Source organism: Lethenteron reissneri, chromosome 7 (assembly GCF_015708825.2).
Source record: "Lethenteron reissneri isolate LAM-NWPU_2019-01 chromosome 7, ASM1570882v1, whole genome shotgun sequence".
Taxonomy (NCBI): domain Eukaryota; kingdom Metazoa; phylum Chordata; class Hyperoartia; order Petromyzontiformes; family Petromyzontidae; genus Lethenteron; species Lethenteron reissneri.
The window spans coordinates 10,820,997-10,841,979 of NC_083785.1; the positions used below are offsets into that span (position 1 = coordinate 10,820,997).

The following is a 20,983-nucleotide window of genomic DNA, read 5'->3' on the forward strand; positions in this document are numbered from 1 at the left end:
CCCATCGCTCCCTCTTAACTCGCTTGGAATATATATCTCCCCTAAGAACGCGTTTCGTGAGTGGACTGCCGTGCCACTCGCGTTATTCATTCCTTGACTGCCCTGCCACTCACGTTATTCATTCCTTGACTGCCCTGCCACTCACGTTATTCATTCCTTGACTGCCCTGCCACTCATGTTATTCATTCCTTGACTGCCCTGCCACTCACGTTATTCATTCCTTGACTGCCCTGCCACTCGCGTTATTCATTCCTTGACTGCCCTGCCACTCACGTTATTCATTCCTTGACTGCCCTGCCACTCACGTTATTCATTCCTTGACTGCCCTGCCACTCGCGTTATTCATTCCTTGACTGCCCTGCCACTCACGTTATTCATTCCTTGACTGCCCTGCCACTCACGTTATTCATTCCTTGACTGCCCTGCCACTCACGTTATTCATTCCTTGACTGCCCTGTCACTCACGTTATTCATTCCCCGACTGCTGTGCCACTCACGTTATTCATTCCTTGACTGCCCTGCCACTCACGTTATTCATTCCTCGACTGCTGTGCCACTCACGTTATTCATTCCCCGACTGCCCTGCCACTCACGTTATTCATTCCTTGACTGCCCTGCCACTCACGTTATTCATTCCTTGACTGCCCTGCCACTCACGTTATTCATTCCTTGACTGCCCTGCCACTCACGTTATTCATTCCTTGACTGCCCTGCCACTCACGTTATTCATTCCTTGACTGCCCTGCCACTCACGTTATTCATTCCTTGACTGCCCTGCCACTCACGTTATTCATTCCTTGACTGCCCTGCCACTCACGTTATTCATTCCTTGACTGCCCTGTCACTCACGTTATTCATTCCTCTACTGCTGTGCCACTCACGTTATTCATTCCCCGACTGTGTCACTCACGTTATTCATTCCTCGACTGTGTCGACTGTGTCACTCACGTTGTTATTCATTCCCCGACTGCTCTGCAGCTCACGTTGTTATCTGCTGTGCCACTCACGTTATTCATTCCCCGACTGCTGTGCCACTCACGTTGTTATTCATTCCTCGACTGATCTGCCACTCACGTTGTTATTCATTCCTCGACTGCTCTCCCACTCACGTTATTCATTCCCCGACTGTGTCACTCACGTTATTCATTCCTCGACTGCCCTGTCACTCACGTTATTCATTCCTTGACTGCCCTGCCACTCACGTTATTCATTCCTTGACTGCCCTGCCACTCACGTTATTCATTCCTCGACTGCCCTGCCACTCACGTTATTCATTCCTCCACTGCTGTGCCACTCACGTTGTTATTCATTCCCCGACTGCTGTGCCACTCACGTTGTTATTCATTCCCCGACTGCTGTGCCACTCACGTTGTTATTCATTCCTCGACTGCTCTCCCACTCACGTTGTTATTCATTCCTCGACTGTCGACTGTGTCACGTTATTCATTCCCCGACTGCTCTGCAGCTCACGTTATTCATTCCTCCACTGCTGTTCCACTCACGTTGTTATTCATTCCCCGACTGCTCTTCCACTCACGTTATTCATTCCTCGACTGCTGTGTCACTCACGTTGTTATTCATTCCCCGACTGCTGCCACGACCACGTCAAGCCACGTGTCCACGAGTTCCGATTCTCAACATGTCCTGCAGTGTCCCCAGACCTCGCGCCGTCTTCTCCAATACACGCGATCATCTTCCCCGTCTCTGCATTTGTTTTATCCCTTTGATCCTCGGGATCGATTTGCACAATCGAACAACCCTCGAGTCTCCGCGACAAATCGTACATTTCACCTTTGATTTCATAATTATCACGAGTTCAACTTTTTTTTTTACACTGCCCGTTTTTTTTCTTCCTTGTTAATTACTAATATCGATACGTGCGGCTAAATCGATGATAAATAATCGATGTGCCATCGGGAGCGTTTGGTTTGTTGCGTTGCGTTAAGGATAATGCTACAAAATAAACCAGATTTTGAGATTTCTTCACGTTGATCATAAAAATACCTCTGCGTGCTCCCTCTTTGTTACTGGCTTACCACTGTGAAGAATGATTTATTTTTGCTCGGATTAATTCTGTTGAATTCATTGTTGTACAGTACTTGAAAAGTGTTCTTGCACTTTGTGATCATGTTGGTGCCACAGATCACGCTGGCAAATGCCACATACACAAAGAAGTTGTTTAAGACATACATCCTGCCACTCTGACCCTTCTTAACGATTGCCCTGCTAGGGCCCCTTTTCAAGGTCATAACACAAAGACATCTTCTTGGTTCTTTCGGTAAAGTCACGTAGAAGGAAAATAATAAAATAATAAAATAAAACATAATAAAATAATTCTGACGACGTTTCGGCCACAACGCAAGCAGCCGTCTTCAGGTGGAGAACAGGTCGACACGGGGATATTGGTACAATGTGGACTGTGTGAACTCTTTTTTGTATTTTTACACGCTTTTATTTAACTCACTCTATATTCTTGGTTCTTTCGGTAAAGTCACGTAGAAGGGAAATAATAAAATAATAAAAATATCAATAATAAAAATTATCACGACGTTCCGGCTGCAACACAAGCAATCATCATCAGGTGTGAAATCCACAGCAAGAAAATTTCAAATTTTCTGCCACTTTTTCTAATTTTCTTGCTGTGGATTTCACACCTGATGATGATTGCTTGTGTTGCAATCGAAACGTCGTGATTATTTTTATTCTTTTATATTTTTATTATTTCCCTTCTCCGTGACTTTACCGAAAGAACCAAGAATATAAATCCCTGCAGTCATGAAAGCTTTAAATCAAAATTTAACTCACTCTGTCTGTTGTTGTCGTATCCTCAATCTTGTAACTCAATTTTAACCCACTTCCCAATGTGCTATCGACCGAAAACTTGGTATACTTATGTCATACTGATGACAATAGTATATTCTATCATAAAAAATAAAATAATAGATTTTTAAACAATCTTTTTAAACGCTTCCTATTAACTCAGTCTGTTGTTGTTGAATCCTCAAATATTGTAACTCAAGTTTAACCCACTTCCCAATGTGGTATCGACTGCAAACTTCGTATACTCATGTCTTACTGATGACAATACTATATTCTATCATAAAAATAAATATTTGTAAACAATCTTTTAACACGCTTTTATTTAACTCATTCTGTCTGTTGTTGTCGTATCCTCAAATCTTGTAACTCAATTTTAACCCACTTCCCAATGTGGTATCGACTGCAAACTTGGTATACTTATGTCATACTGATGACAATACTATATTCTATCATTTAAAAATAATAATTTTAAACCATATTTTTTATATGTTATGTAAAGCCTTGGGTCTAATTGTCCACGCTCAACTGACGTTGGCTGTAAATCACCACTGTCCCTTACGTTATGGAAAGCTTCGGGGCCACTTCCTGGAGTCGTGGAGTTCTGCCATTACTAGTACGGTACATTTCATTAAAGCGTGTTTTAAAAAAAATATTTTTAATTACCAGCTGAGGTCCACTGTGTTATATGGTGCTTTTCAGAAACGACCTGGCTACCCACAAATGATAGCTCAACGGAGTGGCTTCTCGTCGCGTGGAAATGTATAGCAGCCAAATACTCTTCAACGCGTGATGTTGATTCTTCTAAATGTGGTATTTGGAATGAAAAACCCAAATGACCCGGAGAAAAATCCACCACCACCACGGGGAGAACACGCAAACTCCAAATATACAGCAGGCGTCACGGGGTCGGTATCGAAACCACGACCTCCTGCATACCCGGCAAGGTAGTTAACATCTCGCCATTGTGGAGCACCAAGCAGCTTGCAGGGAGAGAGACCCATATTTGAAATCGATAGGGAAGCTTGGTTGCTATACAAGAGTTGATTTGGTCCGGAACTGCCCTTTGCTCACCAATGAGGTGGCTCAGAAACCTGCTTAGCTTACGAGATCGAGGATTTTCCTGGGCAATTGAGTCACATGCTACGGCTTAATTGTGGTACGCTAATAATAACCCTGTGGGTATCGTTACCCAGGCAACCATCACCACGCTTCATTGCAGAGGGCTTTACACTTGGCTAAATCAAGGTAAAGCCATGCTGTTGTATTTTTGCAACATCTAAAGTAGCTCGGAGGTGCATTCTAAAGTTGGTATGATGTTAAAACCTAAAACATTGCATCACCTTCTGCTATTAATAGCGGGGTGAGTGGGCATATTTGAGACAAAAAATGCCAGACCTGTGGTTCAAACAAAGATCTGTCCGATAATTCTGTATCTCATTGTAAACTAAATAATGCAAAGATATAATTTTAGGCAGCAGGGAAGGATGGATTGGAATGTTTCTCCTACTACTCTTAGGCTTTTCGATGAGTTGTTCTGGTTGTTGAACCTTTTGATCTTTTACACTGTTAGTTCATAATCATGGTCTCGTGTAACTTGGGCAACTTGTATTGGTGCTGCGCTCTTCTGCCATTTACAGCCCTGAGTTACTCGTGGAAATTCCACATTCCTATGGCAGGTGCGAGTAATATACATCGGGCAAGCAGTGGTAACTGCTCATTTTAATAACCCCAGAGAGTAATGATGGGCTGAGTGAACGCCCAAGCAGGATTTGAACTCGCCACCTTCGCATTCTGAGCCTGCCCTCCTGGTCTCTAATTCATTTACAGTTTGCTACAGGGATAATTACTCAAATCAGAATTACTCGAGAGATTAACTCGCGTGATTGGAGTGTTACATTTCGGATAGTTGCGTTATACTGGTAGGAACCCACTGGTTCCACCAGCCCACAGGGGATTATTGTGTCCGTCCGTCGTGCAGGGAGGGGATGGGTGGGGAGGGTGGGGAGGGGCAGGGAGGGGCTGGGTGGGGCTGGGTGGGGAGGGTGGGGAGGGCTGGATGGGGAGAGGCTGGTGGGGAGGGTGGGGAGGGGCTGGGTGGGGAGGGTGGGGCTGGGTGGGAAGGGTGGGGAGGGGCTGGGTGGGGAGGGGCTGGGTGGGGGTGGGAGGGGTGGGGCTGGGTGGGGAGGGGCTGGTCACCCCGTGGTGCCCTTATAAAACTCAACGTTTAACCTACTCACGCCGGCTTGTGCCCGGCCTCACAGTCGGGCATATTTGCGGAATACACCACGCCGCCGTTGACCCTGCAGGCCATTGACCGAGCAACCCAACGTTCCTACCAGCTCCCTCCGCAGGAGGAATGTGTTAATGCGCAATTCATTTCATGGGCATTTAATTAATATGCCGAGTTGAAATGAAAACGTCTTATTGTAATTTGAACTCGCATACCAGGATTGTAGTTATGATTATTTCCTTGTTTAGATTTATTTCCATGAATGTCATTCATTCACAGGGTATTTTCGTTCATTTAAAAACACTGCCATGTGCAATAATACTGTTGTTTGCGTATGGTGGTGTAATGCATTTGCTATTTCATACTTCGTGAAGTAAACAAGCGGTTAATTGTGAAATGTGCCATGCAGTTGTTCTGCGTGAACACACAAACTTGCAATTTAACGTACACGGCGATACTGTGGAACTCTGTTGAGAAATGCTCTGTTATCCAATGATTTTTGTTCATCTTTTCATTGACATTGTAAAAAATCGAGCATTTCATCGATGCACTACTGGGCGTTGCATATATGTAGTGTTTTTATTTCACGCGGACAACTTATTTTTCTCATGTGTCACTTTTAATTGAACAGAACTCCTCGCGTCCAACACCCCGTAACTCCATCGCAACTCGCCCGCTTAGCTCATTTCGCTCTTTCCACTGCTAACCTGTTCTCTCTCTCACTCTCCTAGCCTCTCCACTGCTAGCCTGCTCTCTCACTCACTCTCCTAGCCTCTCCACTGCTAGCCTGCTCTCTCACTCACTCTCCTAGCCTCTCTACTGCTTGCCAACTCTCTCACTCACTCTCCTAGCCTCTCCACTACTTGCCTGCTCTCTCTCTCCTAGCTTCTCCACTGCTAGCCTGCCTGCCACGCTCCGCTCGCTTCGCTCTCTCTGCTGCTGGCCTATCACTACACCCCTCTGGTAGCGTCCCACCGTACACTCTGCTAGCTTCTCCACTGCTAGCCTGTTACCGTACACTCTGCTAGCTTCTCCACTGCGAGCCTTCCACTATACCCTCTGCTAGCTTCTCCACTGCAAGCCTTCCGCTATGTACTCTGCTTGCCTCTCTACTGCAAGCCTTCCGCTATGTACTCTGCTTGCCTCTCTACTGCTAGTCTTCGCGCACTCACACTTAGGATTCCGCTAGCCTCTCTACTGCTAGCCTCTCTACTGCTCGCCTCTCTACTGCTAGCTTCTCTACTGCTCGCCTCTCTACTGCTAGCCTTCCGCTATGTACTCTGCTTGCCTCTCTACTGCTAGTCTTCGCGCACTCACACTTAGGATTCCGCTAGCCTCTCTACTGCTAGCCTCTCTACTGCTAGCCTCTCTACTGCTAGCTTCTCTACTGCTCGCCTCTCTACTGCTAGCCTTCCGCTATGTACTCTGCTTGCCTCTCTACTGCTAGTCTTCGCGCACTCACACTTAGGATTCCGCTAGCCTCTCTACTGCTAGCCTCTCTACTGCTCGCCTCTCTACTGCTAGCTTGTCTGCCCTCGCCTCTCCAACCTCGCCCTTGCCTCCAGTGGGGGATCAGCCATCACCGCTGGAGAGGACGAGGTGTGGCGCGTGGGCCCCGGACTTCTCTCGTCTCTCCTCTTCTCTTCACTCCGACCAACGCAACTCCACTGCCTCACCCGTTCCGTATTTATCCTCCTCATTAAACGCCCAAATTAAGCTGGCGTCCTCCTCCCGCACGTGGCACGTCCGCTGCTATCGCCTCAATCTGCAGACTCCGAGGTGCCTACTCCGCACCTGCATTTGCAGCCAACCAATCACGGCTCTGCATCTTAATTGGCCCTGTCTTTCTCGCTAGCAGAGGTCGCAATCGGGGACCCGATACCCGTACCCTACCCGATACCCGGCTGGGTACGGGTACTTGTTTGCGACCCTGGTGCGGCCGGGTACGGGTAGGCCGTGAGTCACTGGTGAGTCACCGTTTGTCACTCATTTCCCAACGTCTTGTCTCTTCTCACAATTCAAGTTCCTAGAATCAACCCACCCGCGCCTGCAACATGGCTTCATCCCAGAGGTCGTCCCTGGTGTTCGCCATGAGCGGGAATCGAACTCGGGTCACCGGGTTCTCCGGTCTTCACCTTTAGAAGCAACTTGCGTTTCGAGTGTTTTGCTGCAATAAATTACCACGTGACAATCCACTTCGTCGGGCTATCATTTGTGGCCCAGGTCGCTTATGAAAAAGAGAGCTGCTATAGCTCAGTAGGTCTTACCTAGTCAAAAAATAATAATCGTACATCGCGCTAACCACTGCGCCACCACTCCCCATTAGACTCGTCAAACGAGCCTGGACCGCGTTGTTTCCCCCATCTGCAGGCGGTAATAAAGCGAACTGCAACATTTGGAAAATGTAAGAGGGTCGGAGACCCCGATGCGCACTTTGGCACCAGTCGGCGCCAGTCAGCGCTGGTTGAAACGGTTGTTTGTGTGTTGTTTGTGTGTGTGGGTGCACCTATGTGGGGAGCGGTGGTGTAGCGGTTAGCGCACCGTGCTGCGAACCTGGCCACCCGAGTTCGATCCCTGCTCACGGCCAACACCGGTGACGATTGCCTGAACCGGTCCTGGGGCTTGCCTTAGGTCGACTCAGCCTCAAATGAGTGTGTAAACGTCGCCACTGGGGAGACAAAGGCGGCCGGGCGTGGTGCTGGCCAACCACCCCCTCCGTGTTCCGTCCCATGCCCAACCTCAACACCCGACGAGTGCACACCAACAACAACCAAAACACACACAATGTTCACGTTGTGCGGCCTCAAAAGTGCGTGTGTTGGATAGCGCCCTGCCGTGGTTACACCATTGACTGCTGTGCAAGTGAAATGTGAGCCGCTTGCCATAGGTTGAAAGCAACACCCCCTCCCCGTCTGCTTCAGGGCATCATCACCTGAACACGAGGGGTGGCGGCCGAGGAGACTTAAATGCTTTGCGTTTTTTTTTTTATCCTCCTCCACACCCTCAACCCGCGTCTCCACACTTCACTTGCTCTGCAGGAATCGCAAATGCCACGACGCGCACAGAGCTCGCCACGCCAATCACCGCTTGGTCAGTAACGACAGGAGGAGGAGGACGACGAAGCTTGTCAGGTGAGCCACGAGCAGAAGCAGAATGTGTATTTATACTGGGTGAATCCGATCAGAAGCAGAATGTGTATTTATACTAGATGGATCTGATCAGAAGCAGAATATGTATTTATACTGGATGAATTCGATGCGAGCCAGGATCATAAGCAGAATATGTATTTATACTGGGTGAATCCGATCAGAAGCAGAATATGTATTTATACTGGGTGAATCCGATCAGAAGCAGAATATGTATTTATACTGGGTGAATTCGATCAGAAGCAGAATATGTATTTATACTGGGTGAATCCGATCAGAAGCAGAATATGTATTTATACTGGATGAATCCGATCAGAAGCAGAATATGTATTTATACTGGGTGAATCTGATGGGAGCCAGGATCAGAAGCAAAATATGTATTTATACTGGGTGAATCCGATCAGAAGCAGAATATGTATTTATACTGTGGGAATCCGATCAGAAGCAGAATATGTATTTATACTGGGTGAATCCGATCAGAAGCAGAATATGTATTTATACTGGGTGAATCCGATCAGAAGCAGAATATGTATTTATACTGGGTGAATCCGATCATAAGCAAAATATGTATTTATACTGGGTGAATCCCACCAGAAGCAGAATATGTATTTATACTGGGTGAATCCGATCAGAAGCAGAATATGTATTTATACTGGGTGAATCCGATCAGAAGCAGAATGTGTATTTATACTGGGTGAATCCGATCAGGAGCAGAATGTGTATTTATACTGGGTGAATCCGATCAGGAGCAGAATATGTATTTATACTGGGTGAATCCGATCAGAAGCAGAATATGTATTTATACTGGGTGACTCCGATCAGAAGCAGAATATGTATTTATACTGGGTGAATCTGATGGGAGCCATGATCAGAAGCAGAATATGTATTTATACTGGGTGAATCCGATCAGAAGCAGAATGTGTATTTATACTGGGTGACTCCGATCAGAAGCAGAATATGTATTTATACTGGGTGAATCTGATGGGAGCCATGATCAGGAGCAGAATATGTATTTATACTGGGTGAATCCGATCAGAAGCAGAATGTGTATTTATACTGGGTGAATCCGATCAGAAACAGAATGTGTATTTATACTGGGTGAATCCGATCAGAAGCAGAATGTGTATTTATACTGGGTGAATCCGATCAGAAGCAGAATGTGTATTTATACTGGGTGAATCCGATCAGAAGCAGAATGTGTATTTATACTGGGTGAATCCGATCAGAAGCAGAATGTGTATTTATACTGGGTGAATCCGATCAGAAGCAGAATGTGTATTTATACTGGGTGAATCCGATCAGAAGCAGAATATGTATTTATACTGGGTGAATCCGATCAGAAGCAGAATGTGTATTTATACAGGGTGAATCCGATCAGAAGCAGAATGTGTATTTATACTGGGTGAATCCGATCAGAAGCAGAATGTGTATGTATACTGGGTGAATCCGATCAGAAGCAGAATATGTATTTATACTGGGTGAATCCGATCAGAAGCAGAATATGTATTTATACTGGGTGAATCCGATCAGAAGCAGAATATGTATTTATACTGGGTGAATCCGATCAGAAGCAGAATGTGTATTTATACTGAGTGAATCCGATCAGGAGCAGAATATGTATTTATACTGGGTGAATCCGATCAGAAGCAGAATATGTATTTATACTGGGTGACTCCGATCAGAAGCAGAATATGTATTTATACTGGGTGAATCTGATGGGAGCCATGATCAGAAGCAGAATATGTATTTATACTGGATGAATCCGATCAGAAGCAGAATATGTATTTATACTGGGTGAATCCGATCAGAAGCAGAATGTGTATTTATACTGGGTGAATCCGATCAGAAACAGAATGTGTATTTATACTGGGTGAATCCGATCAGAAGCAGAATGTGTATTTATACTGGGTGAATCCGATCAGAAGCAGAATGTGTATTTATACTGGGTGAATCCGATCAGAAGCAGAATGTGTATTTATACTGGGTGAATCCGATCAGAAGCAGAATGTGTATTTATACTGGGTGAATCCGATCAGAAGCAGAATTTGTATTTATACTGGGTGAATCCGATCAGAAGCAGAATATGTATTTATACTGGGTGAATCCGATCAGAAGCAGAATGTGTATTTATACTGGGTGAATCCGATCAGAAACAGAATGTGTATTTATACTGGGTGAATCCGATCAGAAGCAGAATGTGTATTTATACTGGGTGAATCCGATCAGAAGCAGAATGTGTATTTATACTGGGAGAATCCGATCAGAAGCAGAATGTGTATTTATACTGGGTGAATTCGATCAGGAGCAGAATGTGTATTTATACTGGGTGAATCCGATCAGAAGCAGAATATGTATTTATACTGGGTGAATCCGATCAGAAGCAGAATGTGTATTTATACTGGGTGAATCCGATCAGAAGCAGAATGTGTATTTATACTGGGTGAATCCGATCAGAAGCAGAATGTGTATTTATACTGGGTGAATCCGATCAGAAACAGAATGTGTATTTATACTGGGTGAATCCGATCAGAAGCAGAATGTGTATTTATACTGGGTGAATTCGATCAGAAGCAGAATGTGTATTTATACTGGGTGAATCCGATCAGAAGCAGAATGTGTATTTATACTGGGTGAATCCGATCAGAAGCAGAATGTGTATTTATACTGGGTGAATCCGATCAGAAGCAGAATATGTATTTATACTGGGTGAATCCGATCAGAAGCAGAATATGTATTTATACTGAGTGAATCCGATCAGAAGCAGAATGTGTATTTATACTGGGTGAATCCGATCAGAAACAGAATGTGTATTTATACTGGGTGAATCGGATCAGAAGCAGAATATGTATTTATACTGGGTGAATCCGATCAGAAGCAGAATGTGTATTTATACTGGGTGAATCCGATCAGAAGCAGAATGTGTATTTATACTGGGTGAATCCGATCAGAAGCAGAATGTGTATTTATACTGGGTGAATCCGATCAGAAGCAGAATATGTATTTATACTGGGTGAATCCGATCAGAAGCAGAATGTGTATTTATACTGGGTGAATCCGATCAGAAGCAGAATGTGTATTTATACTGGGTGAATCCGATCAGAAGCAGAATGTGTATTTATACTGGGTGAATCCGATCAGAAGCAGAATATGTATTTATACTGGGTGAATCCGATCAGAAGCAGAATATGTATTTATACTGGGTGAATCCGATCAGAAGCAGAATATGTATTTATACTGGGTGAATCCGATCAGAAGCAGAATGTGTATTTATACTGGGTGAATCCGATCAGAAGCAGAATGTGTATTTATACTGGGTGAATCCGATCAGAAACAGAATGTGTATTTATACTGGGTGAATCCGATCAGAAGCAGAATGTGTATTTATACTGGGTGAATCCGATCAGAAACAGAATGTGTATTTATACTGGGTGAATCCGATCAGAAGCAGAATGTGTATTTATACTGGGTGAATCCGATCAGAAGCAGAATGTGTATTTATACTGGGTGAATCCGATCAGAAGCAGAATGTGTATTTATACTGGGTGAATTCGATCAGGAGCAGAATGTGTATTTATACTGGGTGAATCCGATCAGAAGCAGAATATGTATTTATACTGGGTGAATCCGATCAGAAGCAGAATGTGTATTTATACTGGGTGAATCCGATCAGAAGCAGAATTTGTATTTATACTGGGTGAATCCGATCAGAAGCAGAATGTGTATTTATACTGGGTGAATCCGATCAGAAACAGAATGTGTATTTATACTGGGTGAATCCGATCAGAAGCAGAATGTGTATTTATACTGGGTGAATCCGATCAGAAGCAGAATGTGTATTTATACTGGGTGAATCCGATCAGAAGCAGAATGTGTATTTATACTGGGTGAATCCGATCAGAAGCAGAATGTGTATTTATACTGGGTGAATCCGATCAGAAGCAGAATGTGTATTTATACTGGGTGAATTCGATCAGGAGCAGAATGTGTATTTATACTTGGTGAATCCGATCAGAAGCAGAATGTGTATTTATACTGGGTGAATCCGATCAGAAACAGAATGTGTATTTATACTGGGTGAATCCGATCAGAAGCAGAATGTGTATTTATACTGGGTGAATCCGATCAGAAGCAGAATGTGTATTTATACTGGGTGAATCCGATCAGAAGCAGAATGTGTATTTATACTGGGTGAATCCGATCAGAAGCAGAATGTGTATTTATACTGGGTGAATCCGATCAGAAGCAGAATATGTATTTATACTGGGTGAATCCGATCAGAAGCAGAATATGTATTTATACTGAGTGAATCCGATCAGAAGCAGAATGTGTATTTATACTGGGTGAATCCGATCAGAAACAGAATGTGTATTTATACTGGGTGAATCGGATCAGAAGCAGAATATGTATTTATACTGGGTGAATCCGATCAGAAGCAGAATGTGTATTTATACTGGGTGAATCCGATCAGAAGCAGAATGTGTATTTATACTGGGTGAATCCGATCAGAAGCAGAATGTGTATTTATACTGGGTGAATCCGATCAGAAGCAGAATATGTATTTATACTGGGTGAATCCGATCAGAAGCAGAATGTGTATTTATACTGGGTGAATCCGATCAGAAGCAGAATGTGTATTTATACTGGGTGAATCCGATCAGAAGCAGAATGTGTATTTATACTGGGTGAATCCGATCAGAAGCAGAATATGTATTTATACTGGGTGAATCCGATCAGAAGCAGAATATGTATTTATACTGGGTGAATCCGATCAGAAGCAGAATATGTATTTATACTGGGTGAATCCGATCAGAAGCAGAATATGTATTTATACTGTGGGAATCCGATCAGAAGCAGAATATGTATTTATACTGGGTGAATCCGATCAGAAGCAGAATATGTATTTATACTGGGTGAATCCGATCAGAAGCAGAATATGTATTTATACTGGGTGAATCCGATCAGAAGCAGAATGTGTATTTATACTCGGTGAATCCGATCAGAAGCAGAATATATATTTATACTGTGTGAATCCGATGAGCTATAAAGCTCTTTCGCAGATGTCCAGTAGGGGTAGGTTGCAGAGCGTAACGACAGCAAACAATACATAAAGTACTGTCTAGGAAAGGTAAACAAATTACTTGAAAATAAACAAATACAATTTAACTTTTTATCTCGCCACATAAATAGCCAGGAAACGGGCGCGTCCATTTGAAATCGGCGATGATTGATTGTTGGGGCTCAGGATAATTTGTGCGTCATGTCGCATGTGTAAGAAGATGCATTGACGTGAAGAAAGGTCGTTGCCCGAAACATTGCCCATTGTGCTTTTGCTTTCAATGCCCAACAGTGCTATTGCCGAACGTGTTGAGTTGATTTGTGCGTGCGTAAGAACAGTAGATTCGTAAACTGGCATAAAAAAACGAATCTGTTGAACTCACCGAATATAACTTGCAAATGGCTTGCGTAGCGTTTGTGCGTGATAACAATTAAATGAATTCATTCATGACTCGAAATGTTACGTATAAAATAGCTCAAGGCGCAACGATGCATGCACGACATTTCCAGATGAATGTCGACTCTTAACGTTTGTGACACGTGCATCGAATCACGCGCGTGTGATGTGTTTTTTAAAGCTTTGTAATTATAACAATTACCGTATTGTGTGCTGTGGGCTTCACGTGGTAGCCACCTGTAGCCACTAGAGGTGCAATATTTTCTGCAGCGTAATAGCATAACGACAGCAGCGTGTCGTCTAGTTATCCCTCGCGATACGGTCTGTTCTCTTATAATGGGTAGCTGCGTTCCTGAAGAACACCGCGTTAAGGGGAAAATTGCTTCATTATGAACAATATATAATAAGGGGTAAAGCACAGTCCGTGATAAACGCGTGAGATGCATACGCAGGCCGAACAAAGACCGAGGCGCGTGGGTAGCATCCAGCAGCATCCCAATGCCTTGTGTGAATCTACGCCGAAGCAGCCGTACAACCACTTATTGCTACACGCGTGAAGTAATTCTGTTCACTCGATCGCGTTAAGGGGAGCCCCCCCGTTGGTGAATTATGGTGAAACGCCTCTACATAACATTAGCGACTCAGAGGGTATGCAGCTTAGCAGGAGTGCACGCTCATAGGACTCTGCTGTGCAGCACCACAGCAGTTAATAGTGCACAACAATGGATTCATATTTATTTAGCATCTTAAATGCAACTGCTTCTCAAGACGCTTTACACAAAATCGAGGGAATACATTCGTAAAGCTTGTGGTTGTTTGAGGCGGATCAACAACGGGAGAGAGCTGAGAGATGGCAACAGCGTTGAGGGCACAGCGCGAGACCATGCAACGGGCCCCAGGGGCTTCCGATAACTCCGAGGGCAGCCTCGGGGTGAAGGCGGCAGGGCCGCCAGCCTATCAAGCGCAATGCCATTGCGGTAAATCCCAAACCATCGAACGCATCGCCGACGATCGCACCATCCCTACGCACACCCTGGCGGCATTGCTGCAATCAGTAAAGTCTGTCGCCGTGGATTGATTGAACGCCCGTAATGTTCAACTATGACATCTATTTATAATGGTTTTTTTGGGGGGTTAGATCACGTAAATATATAAATGTGTCGTTAAACCCGCCACCACCCGACACAGCCAATTAGTAAGGTTGGTCAGGTAAACAGAACATGCCAATTCGTTACTAGTACATCACACCGGTGTGTTGGAGAGCAAAGCGCAAATATTGCTGTCGCCTGATGAAGCTAGTTGTATTTTTCGATTTAAAGCTTTCGTGACTGCAGGGATTCATCTTCTTGGTTCTTTCGGTAAAGTCACGTAGAAGGGAAGTAATAAAATAATAAAAATAAAACATAATAAAACAATTCTCACGACGTTTCGGCCACAACGCAAGCAGCCGTCCTCAGGTGAAGAATGAGACAATGCCAAGCTAGGAGCTTATATATAAGCTGCGTTGGAGGTGGAAGAAAGAGCACCTTAACAATATATGTAGTGACAGAGCGGTCACTGCTGTATTGGCCCGTACGAGGGCTGGGGGCCCCAAGGGGGTGCCTGGGGGGTCACCTGCTGGAGGGATCCGGACCTTCCCAGAGGTGGGGGAAGTGAGGCGTGGCCTGGGAAGGGAGGCGTGGCCTGGGAAGGGAGGCGTGGCCTGGGCGGAGCCGGCCACGCCAGAGAGACGAGATATAAGCGTGGTGTGAAGGCAGAGCAGGGCTGTTCCTGAGAAGAATGAAGACACCTCGTGAAGATGCCAGAAGAGAAGACCTACAGTGAGCGGACTGCCAGCAACCACCTGGCTGGGTCACGCTGGAGCGGCTAAAATACAATTGTGTGTTAGCTAGTGTAGGTCGGTGGTCACCACCCTATGTGTAGAGTAAGAATAACTGTTGAGTAAACGTTGTGTTAATTAATAAATGAGTGTTGCCTCCCAAGAAGTGTGTGCGCCTAAATTGAACCCATTACATTTGGTGTCAGAAGTTGTGGAAAAATAAATATTGCTAGGTGTTATCCTAGGGAAGTAAAATGGGCACACGAAAAACAAATACAAAACTCATCTGGACTTCTTCGTACGACGGGGATGGTGTGACGACCGTCCTTCGGACAGCCCCGGGGATGGCAGCCCCGGTGACAGAGAGAGAGAGAGATGGCGCTGCACGCGGAGTGGCGGGACTTGCATCGCACTGCTGCTTCGCCGCCATCGGCGAAGCAGCAGTGCGATGCGGCATTTCGGCAGCAGGAGCGGTGTTTTGGCGGGAACAGCGCCCCGACCAGCCGCCGAAATGGCGGGAACGGCGTTTTGGCGGGAACCGCGCCCCGACCAGCCGCCGAAATGGCGGGCCCACCGCGTGGCCCGCATGCCCGGGCCTCCCCCGCCAGCCACCGCAGCGACGATGGTGTCCTCTCGCCGCGGCTCCGTCGCTCCGTTCCCGATGGCGGCGAAGCAGCTCTGTCACTACATATATGCTAAATTCCTCTTCATATGCACATTCTTTTGTTAAGGCGCTCTTTCTTCCACCTCCAACGCAGCTTATATATAAGCTCCTAGCTTGGCATTGTCTCATTCTTCACCTGAGGACGGCTGCTTGCGTTGTGGCCGAAACGTCGTGAGAATTGTTTTATTATGTTTTATTTTTATTATTTTATTACTTCCCTTCTACGTGACTTTACCGAAAGAACCAAGAAGCTAGTTGTAATTACTGGCGAAACGACGTACTCAGATTGTAAATGTTGTGGCTTGGCTCTCCAACACACAACCGGTGTGCTGTACTAGTGACGAATTGGCCACGTTCTGTTTATGTGACAACCCTTACTAGTTGGCTATATCGGGTGGTGGCGGGTTTAACGACACATTTATATATTTACGCGATCTAACCCAAAGGAAACCTGTATTATGGATGATATTGGTCGCGACAGCCGAGTATGACATCTATAAAAACTGTTGCTTTCCACCGCCCCCTTCCCCTTGCATGCCGTGCCAAAGAAGATCTGCACAATGTCCATCCTACAAATTCCCTTTGGTTTTTTCGGTAAAGTCACGTAGGTAAAAAATTAAATTCAATAAAATGAATTTGATTTTATTTTTTACCTACGTGATGAATTTTTTTCATTTTAATTTATTTAATTTTTTACTTACGTGACTTTACCGAAAAACCAAAGAGTATGGATCCTTGCAGTCACGAAAACTTCAAATCTAGAACTACATATTCCCGCTGTGTATTTTGTGGAGGGAATGGTGTAATGGATGCACACTGGTCTCGATTAAATCTTCCTACGCGGCAGTTGAAACAATGGTACAAGTTGCTTGAATGCATGCCCTCTGCCTCTGTTTCGCCAAGCAGCGTTAATGGGTACACCCACGGTCAGTTGATCGGCAGGTCGTGTGCGGTGGGGTCAAATGTGGGTACCCTCACACCTCTTTCAAGAAGGCTGGTAGCAAAACTACACAAACCGTCTCCTGAAGCCCTCTCTCGTCTTCGCTAACAGACCTCAACGTTGGCACTTTAGCGTAGAAGAGTAGGCCAGTTACCCTCCAGAAGGGCTCTCTAGAGCCCTTCCGCCAGCAGTGGTGTGAGCGAGCAATTGCAGGGCTGCACCTTTACCCTCTTTACCGTGTTGTTTGTGTTCAGTGTTGGTAACCAACACTTTGGCAATGCCCTGCGTTTTGCGGCTCTTTCTAGACAGTCTACGTACACTTGTTTATTTTAAAAAAAAATCAGGTTTCAATCCAAAATTGGTCCAAAGCCGCGAATGAAAATCGGCTGAAATATTTGTGTGGTGATTATTTTGGAAGCTTGTGGTGCAGATATTTTGAGTGCAAAATAACCCCATTGTAAACCCGGCACTTGGGTTGCAAGTGCAAGCTGAAAACGATCCTGGTATGAACATTTTACACATCACGGCGGTAAATTATACACTCTGAATATATAATTAGGTATGTGTGCGACTCAATAAATTGCCATGATTCTGCATCATGTTTTGACCCAAAAATATGTATTTTTTGGCTCGTTTGTACCGTCTCACTTGTATTGTGTCTCGTATGTTCTTTCCTTCTGTCACTTTCTACAGGGCGGTTCCACATTGTGGTCATCAAATGGCAATTGTGTACTGCACGTTTATACTCCCACACAGATATGCTGCTTTGCCTTCACCAAACCACACAGACACAACTTGCACATCCTAGGGAAGCACTCATCCAGCCACGGTGGTGTGATGTTGACTACTTCACCTGGTATGCAGGAGGGCATGGGATCGATCCCAACCTTGACGTCTGTATTTTTGGAGTTTGCATGTTCTCCCCGTGGTCGTGCAGATTTTTCTCCGGGTCATCCGGTTTTTCCCCCCACATTTAGAATCAACATGTTTTTAGAGCACTTGGCTGCTATCAATTTCCACATGATAGCCACTTCGTTGAGCTATCACTTGTGGCCAGGTCGCTTATGAAAAAGAGCTACATAACTCAGTGGGCCTTACATGGTAAAATTGAAAAGTTAAAACAGTTAATACTTAATTGATTAACGGTCTATACAAGCACTTTAGCTTCATGAATCGTTGAAGTGTTCCACGCCTAATGGTCAGAGAGAGCGCGCACCTGTGGCGTGTGTGCATTACGTGTGCACGCCTGTTGAACCTTCGCCTAAAACACCCACAACCGAGGTGTTGTTTACAGTCGATGTGCGCTCGCGTTACCGATCGCCGGCGCCTGTCGCCACAGTGATGCGTTCTACCCCGTTCATTCACCGCGACGACAGCTGTGTTGTGAGCCGAGCCACCAAAGCGAAAAACCCAACGAGGACGAGCGAGGATGGACGACGCCGAGGCCGCCAATGCCGACAAAGAACCGGATCGCGATGGGATGGCAGATGCTGAACCGGATCGCGATGGGATGGCAGATGCGGAGGCTTCCCCGCCCAAGAAAAACCGATGTGGTATCGACTTCATGATGTGGCGCTCATTTTTATTGTTTTTGGTCAATTCGCCCCACAATGCTGGAATGCCTAAGGCGGCATGAGCCTGGTTTGGTATGGTACGGTTTTCACTCTCGAATATCCGTGGGTAGCAGATAAAAAAAAAATTGGATTGGACATTAACCGTGCTTGCGCAAAAAGAAAGTCTTTGTGCGCGTTGGTTTAATTACTGGCTGCTCCTCAATCGTCGAGAGTCAGCGACTAGTTCCCCACGTGACCGCAAACGCGTCGGCGGGTCACTGGACTGCTTTACAAACCCGCAAAAACAGACTCGTGCGTTCAACCGTCTTCTCCCCTTTTCTGCATAGGTAATCAATTCGGTACGTGTTCATAGCCTAATCTTTACACGCTTTGCTTTATCCATGTCTTATCTGAACCACCCCTCCACTACCCCGGATAATCGAGAGTTTATTGGATTTGTGATGTGGGGTTTACCCCTGAATGTGCCCAATCCCGGGCGATTTCAAAGGCCAAGTAGAGTTGAGCCTGGTTAGTATCAGCATTTGTTTACTGAAACTGGAGGGATTTGATGAGCTATAAAGCTATTTTTCACAGATGTCCAGTAGTATTTATTTAGCGTGTGCGTTTGAAACTAGGATACCGAGAGTTGCAGCTCGCAACATTTGGATCATAAAAAAAAAAGATTTAAAACTATTAACATTTTTCCAGAAGTCACCTGCTCACAAATTATAGCTCAACGACACGGCTTATCACGTGGAAATTTATAGGAACCAAAGACTCAATAAGCATGTCGATTCTAAATGTGGAGGGAAAAACCGGAGGACCCAGAGACAAATCCACGTGACCACGGGGAGAGATGCAAACTCTAAATATAAAGCAGGTGTCAGGGTCGGGATCGAACCCACAACCTCCTGCATGCCAGGCGAGGTAGTTAACATCTCACCGCCACCATGACGCCTGTGGCCAAGGTCACTTCTGAATCATGAACTGGGCTTGCCAGGCGTTGTACGCAGAGCGGTGGCCAGGGAGATGGGAGTACAGGAACAGGTTTTTTCCAAAGATGAATTGCATAGATTGCGTCTGTGGATTTAATGCACATGCGCAGAGCTTTGAGAGTTATCCCCTCTTATGGTTAGGACCCGAATGGGAGACTGGGAAGACGAGCTATTGTTGGAGTGGCTGGCCAGGTGTCCTGGACATATCGGCACAGTAAATGGATTCGTCAATCTGTCCATGCGGATTATTCGAGGAGAACACCCATACACGCTTGATGGATTTTCTCCAGGTCCTCTGGTTTACTCCCGTGTACCAAATATAGGGTGCTTAAAAAAATGTTACAACTTCTGAGAATTTGCAACAATACCACAAGAAATGTGCCACTGGGCTCTGGAGACCACCTGGATAATATTCCAGGCACACGTTGACAATGATGGCGAACAATTGGAGACTCTGACTTTTTGAAGCGATTAACGTACATTTGTTATCATGTTACAGTGTATTATCCGCTCTTTGTCCATTAAAAACGATAGTCTCAAATAAGTTTTTTTGAAGCACCCTGTACTTTTCGATTTAAAGCTTTCGTGACTGCAGGGATTCATCTTCTTGGTTCTTTCGGTAAAGTCACGTAGAAGGAAAATAATAAAATTATAAAACATAATAAAACATAATAAAATAATTCTCACGACGTTTCGGCCACAACGCAAGCAGCCGTCTTCAGGTTGAGAGCAGGTCTCTCGACAGGCAAGCAGCCGTCTTCAGGTGGAGAACAGGTCTCTCGACAGACCTGTTCTCCACTTGAAGACGGCTGCTTGCGTTGTGGCCGAAACGTCGTGAGAATTATTTTATTATGTTTTATTATTTTCCTTCTACGTGACTTTACCAAAAGAACCAAGAACACCCTGTACTCGTAAATGAAAATGGCCAAACAATCCAAGGCAGCAGGACCCTCGAGAAAAAGAACCTCGATGCTCGGCGAGGCCTTTCCAAGGTGACAAATGGACATTATTAAGACGATGTATTTGTCGCGCAAACTCTCACGCTAACCCAGTCATAGCACTCGCATGCTTTACATTTTTCAGTCGTTTTTTCTTTCTTTTCTTTGCAGCCTCATTTCGGAAATTTGTCAAATCTCCCCGGTTTTACATATTCCTCAGCCACTCCATGTCCACGTGGGTAAGACTATTCATGAATGTGGAGAAAGCACACTTGACACAACTGAAATGTTTGCGAGTTCAAATACTGACGGAGTGATCGGGCAGACTTCACTCGGACAGATCAAATGGTTAGCCACTTTGTGGGACGCCACCATTTCCACCTGTTGCGTTCGAAACGTCGTGATTTATTTTAATTTAATTTTATT

General features: G+C 45.2%; 1 protein-coding gene across 7 annotated transcripts in view; it reads left to right on the forward strand.

The window, feature by feature from the left end:
* LOC133357571 (solute carrier family 40 member 1-like) overlaps positions 1 to 20,983 on the forward strand; it is a 36,637-nt gene that overhangs the window by 290 nt on the left and 15,364 nt on the right. The window contains exons 1-4 of one of the 7 annotated variants that reach the window (XM_061575607.1): positions 3,753 to 3,764; positions 8,089 to 8,181; positions 16,680 to 18,624; positions 20,729 to 20,796. In XM_061575607.1, the coding sequence (XP_061431591.1) occupies positions 18,501 to 18,624; positions 20,729 to 20,796 (192 nt within the window). In that variant the 5' untranslated portion in view covers positions 3,753 to 3,764; positions 8,089 to 8,181; positions 16,680 to 18,500. Of the gene's footprint in view, positions 1 to 3,598; positions 3,765 to 7,971; positions 8,182 to 16,679; positions 18,625 to 20,728; positions 20,797 to 20,983 lie in introns of those variants that run through there. The other 6 variants (XM_061575580.1, XM_061575599.1, XM_061575571.1 and 3 more) reach the window with 6 other exon arrangements.